General features: G+C 43.0%; 1 protein-coding gene across 1 annotated transcript in view; it reads right to left on the bottom strand.

The window, feature by feature from the left end:
• LOC127003578 (NAD(+) hydrolase sarm1-like) overlaps positions 1 to 22,544 on the bottom strand; it is a 186,584-nt gene extending 164,040 nt beyond the window's left edge. Inside the window, exons 1-4 of the mRNA XM_050870465.1 lie at positions 22,431 to 22,544; positions 3,178 to 3,515; positions 2,527 to 3,073; positions 808 to 885 (exon numbers count right to left, since the gene is read on the bottom strand). Coding sequence (XP_050726422.1) covers positions 808 to 885; positions 2,527 to 2,937 — 489 coding nt within the window. The 5' untranslated portion in view covers positions 2,938 to 3,073; positions 3,178 to 3,515; positions 22,431 to 22,544. The remainder of the gene's footprint in view (positions 1 to 807; positions 886 to 2,526; positions 3,074 to 3,177; positions 3,516 to 22,430) is intronic.
• Between the last annotated feature and the right edge of the window lie 101 nt (positions 22,545 to 22,645).

Below are 22,645 nucleotides of genomic sequence, written 5' to 3'. Positions count from 1 at the left end.
CCCTTCACTCTAGCTATATAAACAAACAGGTATTAAATTCTTTTTTTCATATAGCGACTTATTTGTTTATATTTACTAGTGTTTTTTCAATATGTTTTCTCCTCCTCCTCCTTCAAGCTTATGGGTGTGGCAAGTCAGCACACACACACACACACACACACACACACACACACACACACACACACACACTTACTCACTGCTATAACCCGATCCACATGCTGACAAGTTATCATCGAGACACAAACATGTATTATTTTTTGTCTCGCAAGAACTTCTTATCAGCGCAGAGTAAATATAATAGAGAACAAACAACACTAATTATAAAAGATTTCCCTGTAGTAGTGGTAGTAGTAGTAGTAGGAGGAGGAGGAGGAGGGGGAGGTAGTTGTAGTAGTAGTAGCAGTAATAATAGTAGTAGTAGTAGTAGTAGTTGTAGTTGTAGGAGAAGTAGTAGTAACAAGCCCCCTCGCTAACCCTTGAAGCAAAAAAAATAAATAAAAAAAAATAAAATAAAATAAAATATATAAACCGACAAAAACAAACAAACGTGATAAAAAGAAACAAACAAACGAACGAACACAAACATCATCTGAGTACGAGAGAGAGAGAGAGAGAGAGAGAGAGAGAGAGCGTGACAAACATTAACAGACAGAAACGGTTGATAAATACGTGTGTGTGTGTGTGTGTGTGTGTGTGTGTGTGTGCTATTTGTCTGTCTGTCTGTCTCTCCTCTTTTCTCATTAACCTTCCCTACTCCTCTCCTCCTCCTATTCTCCTCCTCCTCCTCCTCCTCCTCCTCTTGCTTACCTGGTCCTCGATGTCTTTGTCTCTGTCTGACGTTTCTGACTTCGCTGACGCCACGGAGTCCGATGACGTAGACTTCCTCTGAAACAATAATAATAATAATAATAATAATAATAATAATAATAATAATAATAATAATAATAATAATAATAATGACAAAACTAATAAAATGGAGAAGAAGAAGAAGAAGAAGAAGAAGGTCTTACGAAAAAACAATAAAACAAAAACAAAAAAAACAGAGAGAGAGAGAGAGAGAGAGAGAGAGAGAGAGAGAGAGACAGCCCTAATCATCCTGCCTCCAAGTCCTTCCTTCCTAAAATTGCTTCAAATGATCTGCCTTTTCAACCATATTTTCAAGGCTTTGGCAGAGGAAGATAAGAATATTCCTCTCTCTCTCTCTCTCTCTCTCTCTCTCTCTCTCTCTCTCTCTCTCTCTCTCTCTAATCCGCATCGTAAATAAAGACAGCAGCCCTTGATTTTTCTCTTCTTCTTCTTCTTCTTCTTCTTCTGTAACTCTCTTCTGATTATTCTCCTCCTCCTCCTCCTCCTCCTTCTCCTACTCATTTTTCTTCTTCTTCTTCTTCTTCTTCATCTTCATCATCTCCTCCTCCTCTTCTTAATTATGATCATTCTTTTAGTTTTTCTTTTACTTTCCTTTCCCCTTTAATTTCCTTGTTTACTCATTCTCTCCCTCCTCATCCACCTCCTCCTCCTCCTCTTCTTTCTATTCCTTTTGTTATGATCTTATATTTTCTCTTTAATTTCCTTGCATTCTCATATTCCCTCCTCCTCCTCCTCCTCCTCCTCCAATCATAAGCCCCAAATTACCGAAGAAGACTCGGCGTGGTTCACAATAGTGGGGTTCCGGAGGTCACGGCTTCCGGGGCATGGATTAGGTGAGATTAGGTCAGCTTAGGTCAGGTCAGGGACAGCCATGGTTACGTGGAGTGGGAGGGGGGAGGAGGGAGGGATGGTTGTTTTTCTTACACACACACACACACACACACACACACACACACACACACACACACACACACACACACCAGTCAGCCCTGAATCATGCACTCTGCAACACGTTTTCTTTATAACATGTTCTCAACGAGAGATTCAATGATAAACTACGATAAATTTTACTATCATTCTATAAGATTCTGAAGACGTAAGATGAGTTAACGAATACGGAAAAGGGGAAGGGAAAGAGAAAGGAGAGATAAAGATCGGTTAACGAATACGAATAATAATAATAAGAAGAAGGGTTACAGAAGAAGAGGAGAGGGAAGGGAAGGGAAGAAGAGAGGGAAAAGATAAGGAAAAAGAAAACTGTAAACATATTTGGAAACGAAGAAAAGGAATGGAAAAAAGGAAGGAAAAGGGTGAGGGGGAAAAGAAAAGGAAACTAATGAAATGGAGAGATAATGAAAGAATAACAAAGCAAAAATCAGAGCATTGGGTAAGAAAAAGAAATAAAAGGAGGAAAAGGGAAGAAGACAAATTTATAAAAAAATATGTACAAAAACAACAACAATAAAACAAAAGAAAAGGAAAGGAAAGAAAAGAAAACAAAAGAAGATAAAAGAAAAGGAAACCAAAGGAAACCAAACATAGCTAAAGAAAAGAAGAAAAAGAAGAAAAAAAAGTTCTATAGACTAATACCGAAAACACAGTGCCCATAATAATAATAATAATAATAATAATAATAATAATAATAATAATAATACTCACCCTTCCGTCCACCCGCCACTTCGGAGTTCCCTTGTAGTTCCTGTATCTCGGCGAAGACAGTCCCAGATTCCTCGAGTTCTTCTCCCCGGCCAGAAGCTTATCACGGTACCTATACGTGTTGTTATTATTGTTATTATTATGCCCGTTGCTGTACATTGACGTTGGATGGTTGAGGTGATGAAGGCCATTGGTAGTCGGGGTTCTTGAGGACGATGCCAGCAAGTTCGGGGTGCTGGAAGATGCCCGGTGCCGCCTATGACACTCACACATGCTTGCTGCCCTGGCCGAGGCGTGCTCAGGGCAGTGCTGGGTGTGGGTGTGGGTGTTGGTTGGGGGCGCCTGGTGGTCACGTAGGGACTTGATGAAGATCGCGGTAGGGACGTCCTTAGCGCGGACCTCTGTTTTCCCCATCGGTTTAGGGATTTCCAGGGTCACACGGTCATATTCTTAAACATTTCGGCGCCCGAGCACACCCATTTGACAAGGCTTTTGCGGGAGCTTCGGGCATTTCCAAGGGTGGCTTTGTGACCCCGGTGGTAGCTTGAACCTTCCTCTGTTCCGTGAACCTAAGAAACACACATTTAACAAGGCTTTCGTAGGAGTTTTGGGCATTTCCAGGGGTAGTTTTATGACCCCGGTGGTAACTTGAACCTTCCTCTGTACCGTGAACCTAAGAAACACACATTTAACAAGGCTTTCGAGGGAGTTTTGGTCATTTCCAGGGGTAGTTTTATGACCCCGGTGGTAACTTGAACCTTCCTCTGTACCGCGAGCCTAAAAGAACAGTCATTAGGACCCGATTGATCTCCTCTTCGGCATTTGGAAATAGTCGATGTGAGTGTTGGAAGCGTTTGAGAACACCGAGCACAGCACCTCGCCCTGGGTCACACCGTCACTGTGTCACATCACCCCTTGAGTCACGGCCACACCTCGTCATTTTTGCTGTCACCTGTGTGTTAGAATGCCACCTGTGGGTCACGTGGTCTCACCTGGAATGAGTTAATTATTACTTCATTATTTATGTTTTCTGCTATTCTGAGTCTTAGTTTTCTGCCATTTTCATTTTCAAGGCAAGACTCTACATTTACATTATTTTGAATTTTGGATATTCGGTTACTTTTTTATTTTCGAGGCAAGATGAAGTAGCTTAACGCTTCACTTTTTTCAATAAGCTGCAAAATAACCGATTCATTTTCACTTCACTTTCCCTACGCTTCGGTTTTCAAAGGTTTCCATGTGATGTGTTTTTCAATTCTGTCATTTTATTTTCATTACCGTACTAGAACGTTTCAATTTCATTTCGCTACAAAACATTATCACTACGATACCAACACTTAATTTTCAGTATTTCACTACGCTATAGACATTTCACTTTCATTACTTTCATTTCATTCAGTTTTCAAAGGTTTCCGGGGTCTTCCATCACTGTCAATTCACTGTCAGACTTCACTTCCCTCTTTTCTTTACCCACGTGTCACACCAAACGCTCGTAGGATCATCCCTTATACCCTACGCTAACTTCACTAAACTTCACTTCGCTACCTACAGCACAGCCACAAGTTACTATCCTGTCTATCACCTGAATGTTACCTGTATATCTTTGTTACTTACCTATACACACAAAACTCTAGTAACTCCAGGTAACTTAAGGTCCACGCCACCTATAGACCACAGCCCTTGAATGTTATATCTTTGTTACTTACCTATACACACAAAACTCTAGTAACGCCAGGTAACTCAAGCTCCACGCCACCTATAGACCACAGCCACACGTTACTACCCTGTCTGTCACTTGAGCGTTACCTGCATATCTTTCCCTCTCACACAAACCCACGTCATCACTCACATAAATCTATAAGGCCCGGTAACTTAAGCTCCACGCCACCAATAGAACACAGTCACACTTTACTATCCTGTCTGTCACTTGAGCGTTACCTGCATATCTTTCCCTCTCACACAAACCCACGTCATGACTCACATAAATCTATAAGGCCCAGGTAACTTAAGCTCCACGCCACCTATAGACCACAGCCACACGTTACTACCCTGTCTGTCACTTGAGCGTTACCTGCATATCTTTCCCTCTCACATAAACCTATTAGCCCCAGGTAACTTAAGCTTCACGCCACCAATAGAACACAGCCACACTTTACTGTCCTGTCTGTCACTTGAGCGCTACCTGCATATCTTTCCCTCTCACATAAACCTATTAGCCCCAGGTAACTTAAGCTCCACACCACCTATACTACAGTCACACCTCACCACTGTCACCTATATGTTACCTGTGCAAATACCCCTCACCTGGAACACATGTATCACCTCAAACACCTCTACAAACACCTCAGATCACCTCACCTGCTAGCTCTCACCTCTAACATTGCAACACTACACCTTACCTGCTCGTCCAATCACCACCTATCATTCACCTGAGATTCATAGAAACACCTCAGATCACCTTTAGAAACACCTCAGACCCACACTACACCTCCCCTGCCCGTCCCAGCAACACATCATTCACTTACGATCCGTAGAAACACCTCAGATCCCTCTAGAAACACCTCACCTGCCCGTCACAGCAACACATCATTCACCTGAGATCCATACAAACACCTCAGATCCCTCTCGCAACACCTATCTGTCACTTGCCAAACGCGCCGCAGCACAACACAGAACACCTCACCTCTCCGAACACCCGCAAGCCATCATTCACCTGAGCTATGCCTCGCCACGCACGGGAGAGAGTGTAACCGCGGCCCAGGTGTTAGCTACCACAGGTGTTTCGTTTCACCCCAACTATTTGTGCACCTGTGGCTATGTGGCTCTCCTTCTCTCTCTTCCTGTTTCTCTCTCCCACAGTGAAGATACGCGGGTTGTTTCAGCTCTTTCTCTCTTTTCAGTGAGCTAAATAACTCCATGTTAGAACTGTTATAAGTTCATCACTCCTCCTCCCTCTTTCCTGCCTTCCTCATCGTCTGCCATTCTTCCTCTACGAGTATTCTCTTCATCCACGTCTGAAAAGAAGAAAACAAAACATTAGTCCACAGTAGTTAACCCTGAAAGTCCTAGTGAGTACCCAAGATGCCCCAGAGTCCCCCAGTAGGTCCGAAATGTCCCCAGCATCCTTATCCTTACGTCCTGTTCCGTATTGAAGGCAGAATGATGTTAAGGAATGAATATAAGGAATACATAGGCAGATAGATAGATAGAGATAGATAGATAGATAGATAGATAGATAGAGAGAGAGAGAGAGAGAGAGAGAGAGAGTTAGCCTCAGTCAGCGGATAAGATTATTTTTATATCACACACACACACACACACACACACACACACACACACACACACACACACACACGTATACATGGATGCTTACCTAACCTGCTTTCGTAAGAGATTAGTGAATGATACCAAGAAAAAAAATAGAAGAAAAAATTATTGAAGAAAATTAAAGGAAAAAATAAAATAAAGCAAGTCTTTCTGTCTGTCTCTCTGTCTGTATGTATGTATGTGTGTATGTATGTATGTATGTATGTATGTATGTATGTATGTATGTATTCCCAATCTACCACAATGCTCTTCCTCCCCATCATCTTCCCCTCTTCCTCCTCCTCTTCCTCAACCTCCCCTTCTTCCTTTCTACATTCTCCCTCCCCACCTCCTCCCATCTCCTCTTCCTCCCCAAGTCGCCGAAGGGTACGCACGGCCCTGAGTCAACGCCAAGGTCACTCCCCACTCCCTTTCTCCCCATTTCCTCTCCTCTCCACGCCCCGGCCAGTCTCTCTCTCGGCCCTTCAGCATCGCCGGCGCTCCATCAAGAAGTTTGCACCTCCTCCTCCTCTTCGTCTTCTTCCTCCTCCTCCTCCTTCTCCCCTTCCGTCTTCTTTTTTTTTTTTTTTTTTTCTTTTCTTCCTCGTTCTTGATGTTGTTGCTACTGTTGTTGTTGTTCTATTTTTTCTTTTGCCTTGCTTTTGTTCTTCTTCTCCTCCTCCTACTCTTCCTCCTCCTCCTCCCCCTTCTCCTTCTCCTCCTCCTAAACTTCCTTACCCTTTCCCTCCCCTTCCCCTGACCCATCACCCTTCTTCCCCTACCTTCCTACCCTTCTCGCCTCCCCCCCTTTCAATCCGCCCCTCCCTCCCCCTTCTTCCCACCTCACCCCTCCCTTCCTTACCCGTCCCCTACCCTTCCATCTACTTCCCCCAACCCAACCCTTCCTTTTTCCTCATTTCCCCTCCCCCCCTCATTCAACCTGACCCCCAGCCCCCTCCACCCCCTTGCCCCGGGCTGCAGAGGGGGGGGGGCTGTGAGCGCGGGTCAACAGGTAAGAGAAACACACAAAGGGCCACTGCATAACGTTATGTCTGGGAGGTATACGACTTGCTTCTGGCGCCTCTGTCCGTGTGTGTGTGTGTGTGTGTGTGTGTGTGTGTGTGTGTGTGTGTGTGTGTGTGTGTGTGTGTGTGTGTGTGTGTGTGTGTGTGTGTGTGATGGTAAAAGGGAAAAAGAAGAAGGGAAGGAAAAGAAGGAGAGCATGAGGAGCAGGAAATGAGGAAGGAAAAGAGAGGGGAAGGGGAGAAATAGGAAGAAGAGGGGAGGAAAAGAAGGGGAATAGGAAGAAAATGGAAGAAGAAAAGGGGAAAAGGAAGAAAGGGAGAAGAAAGGAGAGTATATCAAAAAAGGAAGCACAAAAGAAAAGAGAAAAAAAGAAAAGAAAGAAAGGAATAAGAGGAAGAATAGAGGAGAAAAAGAGGAATAAATAAAGAGGAAAAAGAAGAAGGGAAGAAGAAAGGAGAGTATGTCAAAAAAGGAAATGAAAACGAAAAAAAGAAAAAAAAAGAAAAGGAAGAAAAGAAAACGAAGAAAATAAAGGGGAAGAGAATAGTACTAGTAGAAGGAGGAAAAGAAGAAAAAAAGAAGGATAAGAAAATAGGAAAAAGAAGGAGAGTTAATGAAAGAGAAGGAGAGGAGGAAGAGAAGGAAAAAGAAAGAAAAAAGATGAAGGAAAAAGAAAAAGAAGGGGAAGAAAGGAAGGGGAAGGGTAGTACCATAGCTAGTAGAAGAAGGTGGAGTGGCTCAAACGGTCACTCCATCCACCCCACTCCACCTCCACCCTTCTCCACTCTAGGCCTCTATTCTTACACCCGGAACTATACCAACACCGACAACACCGACTCCGAGGCCTACAGGTGAAGTTCTAATGGGCAGGTGAAGGGAGGGGTGGAGGGAAGGATGGAGGGAGGGAGGGAAGGAAGGAGGGAGAAGGAATGAGATGTTACAGGGTGGGGATGCAAAGTGAGGAGGAGGAGGAGGAGGAGGAGGAAGAGGAGGGGGAGGAGGAGGAGGAGGAGGAGGAGGAGGTGGAGATGACGCCAAGAGGTGGATGAGGAAGGGAAAGAGGAGGAGGAGGAAGAAGGAGAAGAGGAGGAGGAGGAAGAAGAGGAGGAGGAAGAGGAAGAGGAGGACGGATTCGAACCCAGGGACACACCTCTTCCTAGCACACCGTTTTGCCAGCGTGATTTTCTGTAATGAGAGAAGAGGAGGAGGAGGAGGAGGAGGAGGAGGAGGAGGAATGCCAATAATGGACTTACCAGACTCTCTCTCTCTCTCTCTCTCTCTCTCTCTCTCTCTCTCTCTCTCTCTAATACTGCAACTAAAAACAAAACAAAAATAAAATTAAACGAGAGAGAGAGATAGAGAGAGAGAGAGAGAGAGAGAGAGAGAGAGAGAGAGAGAGAGAGAGAGAGAGAGAACAAGGGAGCCGCCAGTATTTAAAGGAAAGGAGGTGACCACAAACAGGTACTTTAAAAACTGACTTGGTGACCTCTGAACCACAAAGACTCTCTCTCTCTCTCTCTCTCTCTCTCTCTCTCTCTCTCTCTCTGGGAAAAAGACAAACTGAAGGAGGAAGAGGAAGAATAAGGAGGAAACAGTAGATAGACGAAGAAGAAGAACAAGAACAAGAAAAAGAACAAAACAGAAAATAAAGAAAGAAAGAAAAAAGAAGATGATTGAGGGAGGAAGAGGAGGAAGGAAGAACAGGGAAGATATGACGAAAATACGAACAAAGAAAGGAAGAGATAAAAGAAAGGAGAGAAAAATGGATGGACTGTGAGAGGGGAGACTGGAGGAAATTAGGGAGAGAGAGAGAGAGAGAGAGAGAGAGAGAGAGAGAGAGAGAGAGAGAGAGAGAGAGAGAGAGAGAGAGAGAGAGAGAGAGAGAGAAATGCAGGAAGGAAGAGGGAGGGGAAGGAAAACAGAACGAGGAGAGGAGGATATGATAGAGAGCGAGATAGTGCCGCAGGTTAGATCTAGCAAACAGCAGCCAGTGAGCGCGTGATGTTACTAATTTATAGAGAGCCAGAAATAAGAGGAGCAGACCGTGACCCAAGCAATGATGCCAAGTCAGCGAGTCCACCCACCAAGGATCATTATAGGTTCGCCAGTTCTCGTGAAACCATCTGTAGTACGAAAAAGAATAAGTACAAAGAAATTATAACATAGAAAATAGTAGAGATAGTTTAAATACCAGATCTTATTACAATTCAAGTTGATATATAGAGAAAAAAAATGATTCAAGTTAACCGTTTCAAAAGGAAGTTTAAGATTAGAACAAAACCCATCAAATTTTAAGTAGGAGGAAATAGGTGAGATAAAGAGAGAGAGAGAGGAGGAGGAGGAGGAGGAGGAGGAAGAGAAGGAGGAGGAGGAGGAGGAGGAAGGATATTCTTAGGCTCACTTGACGCTTATCACACCCACTTATAAAGGCTATTTTCTCCTCCTCCTCCTCCTCCTGTTCCTCCTCCTTCTCCTCCTCCAAGAATGTCCTGAGGAGGGAGAGGAAAAAAACTTCTTCCTCAAAAAAGAAAAAAATCTGGGAAGTGGACAGGAAGAGGAAGAGGAGGAGGAGGAGGAGGAGGAGGAGGAGGAGGAGAAGGAGGAGGAGGATCGAGTATGAAAAGGAAAATAAATTATGTGAAGGACGGAGAGAGAGAGAGAGAGAGAGAGAGAGACTGTGTGTGTGTGTGTGTGTGTGTGTGTGTGTGTGTGTGTGTGTGTGTGTGTGTGTGTGTGTGTGTGTGTGTGTGTGTGTGTGTGTGTGTGTGTGTGAACGAGATATTATGCGAATCAAAGCACACACACACACACACACACACACACACACACAAAGGATCACACATTATCAAAACTTTCTGAAGTGTGTGTGTGTGTGTGTGTGTGTGTGTGTGTGTGTGTGTGTGTGTGTGTGTGTGTGTGTGTGTGTGTGTGTGTGTGTGTGTGTGTGTGTGTGTGTGTGTGTGAGAGAGAGAGAGAGAGAGAGAGAGAGAGAGAGAGAGAGAGAGAGAGAGAGAGAGAGAGAGAGAGAGAGAGAGAGAGAGAGAGAGAAGGAGGAAAGGAGGTAAGAAGGAGGAGGAATGCCAAGGAAACACTTACGCAGACTCCTTCCCCTCTCTTCCTCCTCCTCCTCTTCCTCCTCCTCCTACTTCTACTACTACTACAACTACTACTACTACTACTACTACTACTACTACTAATAATAATAATAATAATAATAATAATAATAATAATAATAATAATAATTTCTAAAACATCCTCCTCCTTCTTTATCTCTCCCTCCTTCTCCTTCTCCTCCACCTCCTCCTCCTCCTCCTCCTCCTCCTGTTCCTTCCCAGTGTAAACATTTCTTGCTGATAAAACAGTAACAATATTTTCTCTCTGTTACTTCTCTGCATTAAAAGTAGTAGTAGTAGTAGTAGTAGTAGTAGTAGTAGTAGTAGTAGTAGTAGTAGTGGTAGTAGTAGAAGTTATTGTGTGTGAAAGAAAGCGAAAATGAAGTAAAGAAAAAAAAAGTTAAGAAAATATGAAAAAGGAAAGAAAAAGAAAATAAGACAGAAAGGAAGGAAAGAATAATAAGATAGAGAATGAAAGAGAGAGATAATGATTAAAGAAAATGGGTAAGAAAAGAAGAAAGAAAGAAAGAAAGAAAGAGAGAAGCCAGTCAGAGGTTGGTCAGGAAATGAGTCCATCACTTTTTTCCTCAAGTTATTTCTTCATTCATTAAATCAAAGTCAATTTCTGAATGGGCGAGTCAGTCAGTCAGTCAGTCAGTCAGTCTTGCAAGGTCTCCGGTTTACTAATCTATCTGTTTGTCTGTCTATCTATCTGTCTGTCTGTTGTTATCAACGTATATGCCTTACTGTTTTTGTGTCTGTGTCTCTGTCTGTCTGTCTGTCTGTCTACCTCTCTGTATGTCTGTTGTTATCAATTTATGTCTTTCTGTTTCTAAGTCTGTCTCTGTCTGTCTGTCTGTCTGCTTCTCTGCTTGTCTATCTGTCTCTTATTGTCAATGTATATGTCTTTCTGTTTTTGTGTCTGTGTCTCTGTCTGTCTGTCTGTCTGTCTGTCACTCGGTCGGTCGTTCCTCAAGTCGACGAGTGTTGTGGCTGTTGGCTGTTTTTGCTATCAGGAAGATTGTATCAACACCCCAACCCCTCCTCTTCCCCTTCTTCTTCCCTCTTCTCTCTCTCTGTTCTCTCTTCTTCCCCCTCGCTGTCTCCCTCTTCTTCCTCCTTCTACTTCCCCTCTCTCTTCTTCCTCTTTTCCTTCCCTTTCCTCCTTCCCTCATCTCCCTCTTCTCTCTTCTCCCCTTCTTCTTCCTTTCTCCTTCTCCCTCTCCCTCCATCCTTTCTTTGCTTGAGAATGAAGGAAAAAGGAAGGAAGGAAAGACGGGAGGGTTGACAGTAGATAGGAAACTACTACTACTACTACCACTACCACTACTACTACTACTACTACCACCACTATCACCAACACCTTTACGGTAATATCCACACAGGTGATGTTTGCCATACACTGATAACCACCACCATCAACACCACCACCACTTCAACACCAATCCATACAACATCACCACCACCAACATCAACACCAAAACACGCACGACTTCACAAACATCACCACCACCACCACCACCCAACTCACCACCACCAGTCTCAGCAGGCACGTTCATCACCACCACCACCACCACCGGCATCGTGCTAAGAACAACACTACTGTCTAAGGATTATTACATGTTATTTTCTCATTTCTTCACCAAACAGCTGCGCCAGACGACGAGACCAGAGCACAACACGTGAGTCTAGGCTGCCACGCCCTCACCACGCACACACACGCACGCACGCCCTACCTACTATCACACCCATCTCATGCTTACACGCCCTCCCCACGCCTTCCCTACAGTAACACATGCTCTACCTATGCCCTTACCATATCTGCCCAACACACACACACACACGCGCCCTACCTAATGTTATGCCCTTCTATGCCTGTTCCATACACACACAAACACACACACACACACGCCCTATATACCCGCGCCCTCTGCACGCCTCCCTACACCTACCCTAGACACTAATAACATACCCTCCCCACCATACCTTACCTATTCCCTCTCCACCCTTGCCCTAACATACAGCATCCATCTCCCTTCTGATACAGACACGCCCATTACACACACACAATAATAAATAAATGAAGAAATGAATAAAATAAATAACCAAAGCGAAGTAAAAGGAGTTAAGTTAGCAAACACTCTAGCATCAACACAGACGTATAAGAAGTACATATTTGAAGTATTAATCGTGTTATTAGAGAAAGCAACATTCCTAGCGGGCGTTAAGGAGTTACATCAGGGAGTATACGAGATAGTGAAGGAAGCTATCGTGCTCTATAAGGAAAAAGTAGCATGGGGTAAAAATGTTGTAAGTAGAATAGAGAGATAATGAAGCAGGATAAGATAACAGATGAAGGATGAGGAAATAGGAAGAGCATAAGGAAGAAGAGAAATAATGATAATAAAAAGGGAAGTAAAGGAACGTAAGAAAAATGCATGTTTGTTAAAGCACTGATACATATAGACAGATAGATAGATAGATAGATAGAGAGAGAGAGAGAGAGAGAGAGAGAGAGAGAGAGAGAGAGAGAGAGAGAGAGAGAGAGAGAGAGAGAGAGAGAGAGAGAGAGAGAGAGAGAGAGAGAGAGAGAAATGGGAGGAAAGCACGCGATTTAATGCAACACGGAAGTCAGATAATTAAGTAAACACACAAACGAACACAAACACACACACACACACACACACACACACACACACACACACACACACACACAGGTTAAAAGACTCCACTGAATTTTAACTCTGCTCTTGAGATCTTATGAGTCATGTGCGTATGTGTGTGTGTGTGTGTGTGTGTGTGTGTGTGTGTGTGTGTGTGTGTGTGTGTGTGTGTGTGTGTGTGTGTGTGTGTGTGTACTTGATTGCTTTAACGATCTGTGTCAACTTTTGGGAGGTTAGGGAGTGACTCTCTCTCTCTCTCTCTCTCTCTCTCTCTCTCTCTCTCTCTCTCTCTCTCTCTCTCTCTCTCTCTCTCTCGACTCCTAGTTTCCTATAAAGTCTGAAGGAGGAGGAGGAGGAGGAGGAGGAGAAAAATAAAAGGAAAAAATAAAAAGAGAAAAAGAAATAAAAAGAGGAGGAGGAGGAGGAAGAAGAACCCGGAGAAGAAAAATCTGGTAGAGGAAGTAGAAAGATTTAGAAAAGGAAGAAGTAAAGAAGAGGAGGAGGAAGAGGAAGAAGAGGAAAAAAGAGGAGGAGGAGGAGGAGGAGGAGGAGGAGGAGAAGGGGGAGGAGGAGGAGGAGGAGGAGAAAAATTTAGCACAAGTCACTTAACTTAATTTTGTCTAAGTGAATTAAGAGTGTGACTGAGGATGGAGGAGGAGGAAGAAGAGAAGGAGGAGGAGGAGGAGGAGGAGGAGATTTGTTTATATACAGCGGCACGAGAAAGAGGTTTTGAGAAGAGCAAGATCCTCACAGACAATCTATTCTCCTCCTCCTCCTCCTCCTCCTCTCTTTCCTCATTTCCTCTTCCTTCCCTCTTCTTCTCCTCTTCCTCATCCTCCGTCTCAAAAGTTTTGCCTCTCTCTCTCTCTCTCTCTCTCTCTCTCTCTCTCTCTCTCTCTCTCTCTCTCTCTCTCTCTCTCTCATATTTTGTTATTTCAAGGTTCAATACGAGAGAGAGAGAGAGAGAGAGAGAGAGAGAGAGAGAGAGAGAGAGAGAGAGAGAGAGAAAGGGTGTGTCAACGGAAAGTAAGGACAGGAAAAGGAAATGACTACGATAAGTAAGAGTTTATGGAAGAGGAAGAGAGGAAAGGAAAGGAAAGAAGAAGAAGAAGAAGAAGAAAAAACAATAACAAGAAAGATAAAAAACGTGAGTGAATGAAGAAAGAATAAAGAAAAATAAGAAAAAAGAAAAAAAATAGACTCAAGGTTAGAGCATAAAAAAACATCAGGAAATAGACAAAAAAAAAGAAAAAAAGAACAGCAACATCGTGAGGGAATGGAGACCGATCTATAGCAACGTTTGAAAGAAAAAACACACACATAAAAACGATACTGACGGTTATCACAAAAAACACAAAACAACATCAGGAAATAGAAAACAAAAACAGCAAGATCGTGAGAGGTTGATGAATGAATGTTAAGTTTTACCGTAAGAAATTAAATATCTACGGTAAAAGAGGAAGAGACAGAAATTATGAAGTTTAGCAAAAGAAAATGGAAAATAAACAGAAGATGTGAAGTTTTAAGATAAGAAATATAAGAAAAGAACCGTGATAGAAGAAGGAGAAATAGATAGTTTAGTTGAGGAAAAAAAATGGAAAATAAAATAACACATGTAGTAGATTTTTACATTAAGAAATTAAGAAAAGAAATACAGGAAAAGGGAGAGACGGAAATCATTTAGTTCAGCTACACAAAAAAAATGGAAAACTGAACAATATATATAGAGGAAGAAAATAAGGTAAAGAAAATAACTAGTAAAAGAAAAAAAAGACAGGAAGGTCGGAAACGTGAATGAATGGAGACTGATCTACACAGGGAAAAAAATATATCCATGGTCATAACTAAAGACAACAGGAAGAATATAGTAGAGTTATAATTAAGACCAGCAACATCGTGAGGGATTTAAAGTAAGCTCCAGATTAAGAACAAGAATAACATTGAACAAACACAAAGATGAACGGTTACTTTAGACCAGGAAGCTTCAGGAGTGAGTGAAAAAAAATATATATTCATAGTCATAACAAAAGACAAAACAGGATATATAGTAGAGTTATAATAAGACCAGCAACATCGTGAGGGATTTAAAGTAAGCTCCAGATTAAGAACAAAAATGAAGGTTCAGCGAGTGAGTGAAAAAAATATATATTCATGGTCATAACAAAAGACAACAGGATATATAGTAGAGTTATAATAAGACCAGCAACATCGTGAGGGATTTAAAGTAAGCTCCAGATTAAGAACAAGAATAACGTTGAGCAGAAACAAAGAAAAAGTTACTTTAGACCAGGAAGCTTCAGCGAGTCGAACAGCTACGGAGAAAAAAAAAATCAACATCGTGAGGAGAAGATTAAGAGACGGGAGGGAAAAAAAGGAAGGAATTTAAAGTTAGCAAATTAGTAGAGCAAAAAAAAAAAAGTCAGGAGGGAAGAGGGAAAAGGTAAAGTTCCTGACACACACACACACACACACACACACACACACACACACACACACACACACACACACACACATACGCACACGCACACACACACACACAGGGTCAAAGAGATCGAGGTCACCCACTAGCTCCCTTCTCCCCCTTGTCACCCAATCACCCATCTACCCACCTACCTATCTACCTGCATCTAATCACCTTACCTTACCTTACCTAATTAGTGTATTTTCCCTTTCCCTTACCTACCTCACCTGCCCATATTGTTACCCACCTACCTTTCCTACCTCTATATAGTTCACCTACTTACCTCCTACCTATACAAACTTACCAATTACCCCATTTCCCCTTACCCAAATCACCCTTACAATTTGCCTATGGAGTTTACCCTTCCCTATTTACCCACCTATCATTTACCTATACATACTAACCTATTTCTCCATTTCTCCCTTATCCAAATCACCCTTCCAATTTACCTATAGTCCAGTCTACCCTTCCTTACCTACCCACGTATCCTACTCCTATATCCTACTCTATACTATCACATGCTTACCTATCTATATCCTATACCTGCCTATCTATCCTATATCTACCCAGTAAGCGACATCTCTGTATTACTTGATTTACTTAAGTTACCCTGCCAGTACATTCCTAAGCCAGCCCGACCCTGCCCTTTGTCACATACTAAGAGCTTCACCTCCTCCTCCTTCTCCTTCTCCTCCTGCACGGTTGCCTTCAGGATCTGCTTTTGTATTTATAGACGCGGCAACACACACACACACACACACACACACACACACACACACACACACACACACACACACTGTTTATATATACATGCATGGCTTCCTCGTCCTTGCGTGAATGGAAAGACTAACTGCTTACCCTGACGACTAACACCACCACCACCACCACCACCACCTCCACCACCACCAACAACAACAGTTTACCCAGACTGAGTGGCTGAGTGGTTGACGGGTTCACTCCCATCACCTTGACCCCTGGCTTGACCCCCGCCACTATTAACGCGTGTACTGCAACCTAACCTAACCCCTTCCTTCCACCATCTCTTCCCTCCCCCCTTAAAAATCTTCACCATACATAATGTCACGCCACCCCCCCACACACACCATCCACGGGCGGGCAGGCGGCGTGATCCCCTCTAGAACAACCACACCGGCACCAGTCACTCATAGCGGCCGACAAAGAACACCGAGGGGAGGAGGAACGAGGCAGGGCACCAAGGATACACATTCAACACTAATTTCTAGTTTAATGACAGGTTCCTCACACAGTACAGCAACTTTCAAGGGCACAGAACAGCACATTCGTAACAATATTATTCAGTACGGATTGGAGTCAACAGCCAAGTGCTCGAATATACTGTGTTCTGCTAATTTCTTTATATTCATACACGTGGAACTGTTCAAGTAAAAGGTTGGCCGCCCATTGTTGCTGTGTTAGTGTGTTGGTGTCCTAAGAGAAATAATCGCAAATTGACTTTTTCGCCCAAATGACATGCTACTCACGCCCGCTGTATCCTGCCCTACCTCACCCCGCTCACCTTTGACCTCTCACCTCACCTCCACGCAGACCAGTTGACCTCCTTACCTCTTACCCTCGTGACTCGTCCTCTCTCTCTTTTTTTTTTTTTTTTTTTTTTTTTTAATCAAGGGTATAGTACGAAGAGGAAGTGGGTTAGTGGTGAAGGTGCAGGTGGGGAATAGGAAAGACAGTAGGAGTGTACAGTTGTATGGTGTAGGTTCGTTAGTTGTTCTGGTGTAGCTATTGTTTATCGGGCACCTTATTTGTATACCCCCGGCGTGCTGGGGGTGCGTCCTCTCCTATTCTCTTCTCGTCTCCTTCCCTCCCTCACTCTGTTTTTTTTTCTCTTATCTCCTTCTCGTCCTCCCTCTCTTCTGCTCTCTATGTCTTAATCCTTCCTTTTGCTCTTCCTTTTCTCTCCTTCCCCTCCTATCCTTCTGTATTTTCTCCTCCTTTCCATCGGGCTTCGTGGTGCAGTGGTTGGCACACTCGGCTCACAACCGAGAGAGCCCAGGTTCGATTCCCTGGCTGAGTGGAAAAACATGGGCGGCTTTTCCGATACCCTACGCCCCTGTCCACCCAGCAGTGAATGGGTACCAGGTATTAATCGGGGGTTGTGTCCCGTCTCCTGGGGTATGTTCCCCTTCTCCTATAATTCCTTCCCCCTCCTGTCTCTCTCCGGCATATGACCACAGATGTTGCGCCGATTAAACGAAACTTTCCAACTTTTTCCTCCTTTCCAGCATTTAACGTGTTTTTTTTTCTTCCTCCTCCTCCTCCTTCTTCTTATTCATCCCTTTGTTTACTTCTTTCATTTCATCAACTTTCTTCTCTTCTTCATTCTTCTCCTCCTCCTCCTCCTCCTCTACCTCTTCTTATATGCATCTGCTTCTATCTACAAGTCCACCTTTCCTCTTCCTTCTCCTCAATCAACCTTCTTCCTCCTCCTCCTCCTCCTCCTCCTCAGAAAAACAAGGACAAATCAAGGAAATAAAAAAAAAAAAAATGATATTGCAATACATCACTCTGACACCTCCTTCCGTTCTCTCCTTCCTCCCCCTCTTCCTCCTCCCCCCCTCCTCCTCCTCCTTCACCTTCACCTCTCCAATCAATCATCAGAAACCCCCAATCAACACCCTCCCCCCCCCCTCTCCCCTTCCAATCACACACACACACACACACACACACACACACACACACACACACACACACACACAAACACCATAACTGTTTTTTGTGTGTTCTGATCGGCCTTGAGAGAGGAGGAGGAGGAGGAGGAGGAGGTGTTTCAGTTTATTTTTTTTCTTCTGGTTTCCTGATTCCTCTTTTTCTTCTTCTCTCTCTCTCTCTCTCTCTCTCTCTCTCTCTCTCTCTCTCTCTCTCTCTCTCTCTCTCTCTCTTTCATTATTCTCCTCCTTTCTCCTCTTTCTCCGTTCCTTCTTTCATTCTTAGTATTTTTCTTTGTTTTCTTTCTTACCTTCCTTCCTTTTTTCTTCTCATTTCCCTTCCTTTCTCCTTTTCTTCCTTCCTTCCTCCCATGCAGTGATCTCCTTTTCCATTCTTCCTTTATCCTTCTCTCTTCCTTCCTTCCTTCTGATCTCTTTCTATTAGGTAATGGAAGGAAAAATAATATGCTTGAGTGCCCCGTGAATCTTTTTGATCTTCAGAAAACGGGGGACGGCTTAATGCTTGCTAGTGTTCAATATTGATTCTTCTTCTTCTTCTTCTACTTCTTCTTCTTCTCTTTCTTCTTTTTCTTCTTATTATTATTCTTCTTTGGTTCGCGTTTCTTGATTTTCTTGTTTTTCTTCTTCTTCGTATTCTTCTTCATCTTCTCCTTCTTTTTTCTTCTTCTTCTTCTTTTTCTTCTTTTTAGATTCATATTTCTTCCTTTTCTTCTTCTTCCTCCTCCTTCTTCTTCTCCTCTTCCTCCTCCTTCTCTTTTCCTTCTTCTTCTTCTTCTTCTTCGGTTTGTGCGTGCGTGCGTGCGTGCTGTTCTTGGTGGTTCACGGATTAAGGTAAAAAAAGAATGTCTGGGAGCCTTCGAGACAAAATTATAAGGCTGCTATTTTTTTTTTCTTTCTCTTTCTAGGTCAGGTTTCCTTCTCCCCTCTGACCCCTCTTGTTCCTCTTCCTCTTCCTCTTTATACCTTTTTCTTCTTCTCTTCCTCTTTCTTTTCCTTTCTTTTTTTTCTAATTATTAGTATGTCTTTTTTATTCCTTTCTTCTTCTTCTATATTTTCTTCCTCCTCCACTTCCACTTCTTTCTTTTCTCATTTATTATTTTCTTTCGTCTCTCTCTCTCTCTCTCTCTCTCCTGTCCAATAACTTTTGTCTTCCTGTCTCCGCCGGTCAAGGTCAGACAGGAAGAGGAGGAGGAGGAGGAGGAGGAGCGTGCCATTACCTCCACTTTCATAACTTGCCTCCTTTCCTTCTTTCCTCCTCCCTTCCTTCTTCTCTCCAACTGACCTCTTTCCCTTCCAGCCCAAGTAAGCAAAAAAAAAAAGAAAAAAGATCTCTCTCTCTCTCTCTCTCTCTCTCTCTCTCTCTCTCTCTCTCTCCTTTCCATCCTACTATTCTCCCATCCACCCTTTCACACCTTTTTACACTCCCTTCCACCCTTCCACACACCCTCCACACCTTCCTACATCTGTCACATCCCACACCTTCCCCACATGCTGACACCCTCTCCTACTCACACACACACACACACATCATACTCTTACACATATCCCCGTAAAAATCAATACATACACCTCTGCACTCTTTCATACCCTCCCACACACTCTCCCACAACCTTTCACATCTTCCCACACCTCTCCACGCACCCTTGACACTCCCCCAAACCTCATACACACACACATCCCTCTACACAACCCATACAGTCATACATACACCCATACATATACCCCTTCACTCTATCACACCCTTTCATACACCCTCCCACACCTCCCTACACACCTGTCACCTTTCCCTACACCTTCACACCATTAGGGAAACGTTTGATCAAGGTGACTCTCGTTAAACGTCACCCAAATATCCTGACGTTTAATCCTCTGCAGCGGAAACGAGGAGGAGGAGGAGGAGGAGGAGGAGGAGGAGCAGGAGGCATCGCTTTACACAGGTGAGGTCGAAGCCACTGCATAACAGGTGACCGCCAGTGATTATGTAATTAGGTATCGACTGGCAGAAGGCGACGCAGCGTGAGGGAGAAGAGGAGGAGGAAAAAGAGGAGGAGGAGGGAAAGATGAGGAAGAGGCGCCTTTAAGTCTCTCTCTCTCTCTCTCTCTCTCTCTCTCTCTCTCACACACACACACACACACACACACACACAGTTTCATCAAAGCAGAAAAGGAAAATAATAATAAAAGCAAAAGCTAACTTATCAAAAAACATCAACAACAACAATAATAATAATAATAATAATAATAATAATAATAATAATAATAATAATAATAATAATAATAATAATAATAAGTATAACTATGCCAGTCCCTTGAGCTGCTTCATTTACTGTAAAAAATAAATTTAAAAAATATAATACTTTGACTCATGCACCTATACGTAAGATATACCCAAGGGAAGTTCGAACACGTGGCCATTAGGTATATCAGATCAAATTTCAGTACCGTCAGCCACCTCACCTCGACCCACCCAGTCATCTCGAGTATTAACGTGAGGAAAGCTAACAGCCAGGAGATAACGTTCACAAGAGTCACACATTCACTACAAAGAATAATAATGTCACGCCACGTCGCTCTTTCTGCCACATGACACTCTCTTACCAAGGCCACGATACACCTGATTTATACCCGAGAAAAAGTGTCATTCTGCTAAACAAACACAGCCAGCTCTTTTTCTTTCCTTTGTATACCTCATCGATATCTGCCATTGCATATAAAACCACGTACTTATGATTAGAGAAGTTTTAGAATTAGTTATCAAAGCACTTCATTACTATATTATTATTAAGCGGTATGAGGCTACGTTAGTATGAAAATGTAACTCGAGAGGAAGGATTTGTATCTATAATTAAAACAAAGGTGACTGCAGATACAAGAATGTCAGTAATCAGTAGATATTGTAACTTAGAATCAATAAATCAACACAAAAATCAGTCAATCTATCAATAAAAATCAATCAATAGAGAGAAAAGAAAACTAGACCACACCAAAACATAAGTGCCAATGGAAATGTTAAATCTTTAGTCAACATGTAAAATAAACAGCAACATATAATGACTCGCTTTACTAGGCTATATAATTTCACGGCGGATTTTATGAGCTATGACACATCCAGCATCCAAGAAAGCCCTCAGCCTTACCAAGAACAGCATTAGCAGATGAATCAACACCTACATTAACCAGCAATAATCAACAAATATCTTCCTTATAATAACCTACACTCGCCTACCACAAGTCTAAAGTCGATATCCTTTGAGGCTTTCATCTCTCACTTCAATCATATCTTTTTAAAGGCCAAAAAGGAGGTCAATGTGTTCTCATGAGTGTTCTTTCACGTTCATGGTACAGAAGCCTTGTCAAACTTAGGGGTAAAAAAAACTACCCATGGAAAGGCCCATACCCCATATGAAAGCCTTGTCAAATGTGTGAGCTTGAGACGAAATGTTTAATTGCTAATATGGCCCTTAATGACAACCAACAGAGTCCCCAGCTAACGAGGAGAGTTGAACCTGAAACTCTTAAAGGAAATGTGATATATACGTAACCTTCGTCAATATTCTACCCTCAATTCTACCCTCTTGCTTCTTGCACATATAAAACAACATGATGCTTCTTCTCAGTATTATTTTAACTCATACTGAAGCGTGGTAGTGGTGGGTGGGTAGGTCAGTCAACTCAGTCAGTAAGTTACCCTACCAATCAGTTAGCAAAACCAGCCAGTCCAGTCTAACCCCTAACTTCTAACCCCCACCCACCTAAAACCTCTACCTCAACCCCAACTCACCCAACCTCTTCACTGCAAAGAAGAAAAAAAAGATCATTGTATATAAGTTACCGCGTGTCCCTCCCGGTAACTTGGGTAGCCTAGTTAGGGACTGGCGGGCGGCGTTGACAGCTGGGCACACACACACACACACACACACACACACAGCTGTCAGTCTCTCTCTCTCTCTCTCTCTCTCTCTCTCTCTCTCTCTCTCTCTCTCACACACACACACACACACATATAATACTTACCCATCACGTAACAGTAGTAGTAGTAGTAGTAGTAGCAATAGTAGTAGTAGTAGTGGCGGTGAGCACTTAAAACACCGTATGACACACCGTTTGTTTTGACAGTTGTTACGTTACGTTGCAAACACTTCCAGGACGCAACACAAACACACTATGACAGACAGCTTGTAACACTTGATTTTCCTTTATCCTTTCTTTCCTTCATCTTTTTCTTTCTCCATCAATTCTTCCTTTCGTTCTATTTTCTGTTATTTCCCTCCTTCCTTCGATCCTTTATCCTCAAACTCCACTTCTTCTCCCTTTCTTTCCTTCATCCTTTTTTCCTTTCTTTCTATTTTCTGTTATTTCCTTCCTTCCTTCGACCCTTTATCATCAAACCCCACCTTTTCTCCCTTTCTCCTCCTTCATTTCTCCATCCTTCCTTCCTTTATTTCTATTTTCTCTTCCTTCCTTCCTTCGATCCTTTATTCTCAAACTCCACTTCTTCTACCTCTCTCTTCCTTTCTCATTTCAATCTTCCCTTTTACAGTTCTTCCTTTCTTCTCAAATTTTAACAAACACTTCAACCACCACTTCTAATCCGCCGATAAGACCCGCCAAAATCGACCTCACGAAAACCTACACTGATCCCACATAACGAAGGGATGTTGGGGATCCTTCGGGCGCTATAGGATCTCTGGTCAAAGGATAAATAAGGACGCTAGGATAAAACTTAAGAGGGTGTTACGCAGCTCCACCCACCACGCCGTTGACACCCAGACTGACTCCCGCGCCCGCGATTTCTTCCGTTCCCCGCCGACCTTCCCTACTGTACGACAACTGCAAATTTACCGCCAA

Source organism: Eriocheir sinensis, chromosome 25, assembly GCF_024679095.1.
Source record: "Eriocheir sinensis breed Jianghai 21 chromosome 25, ASM2467909v1, whole genome shotgun sequence".
Lineage (NCBI taxonomy): Eukaryota > Metazoa > Arthropoda > Malacostraca > Decapoda > Varunidae > Eriocheir > Eriocheir sinensis.
Note: the sequence above shows the minus strand (reverse complement) of the source record. Positions and strands in the feature narration are given on the sequence as shown.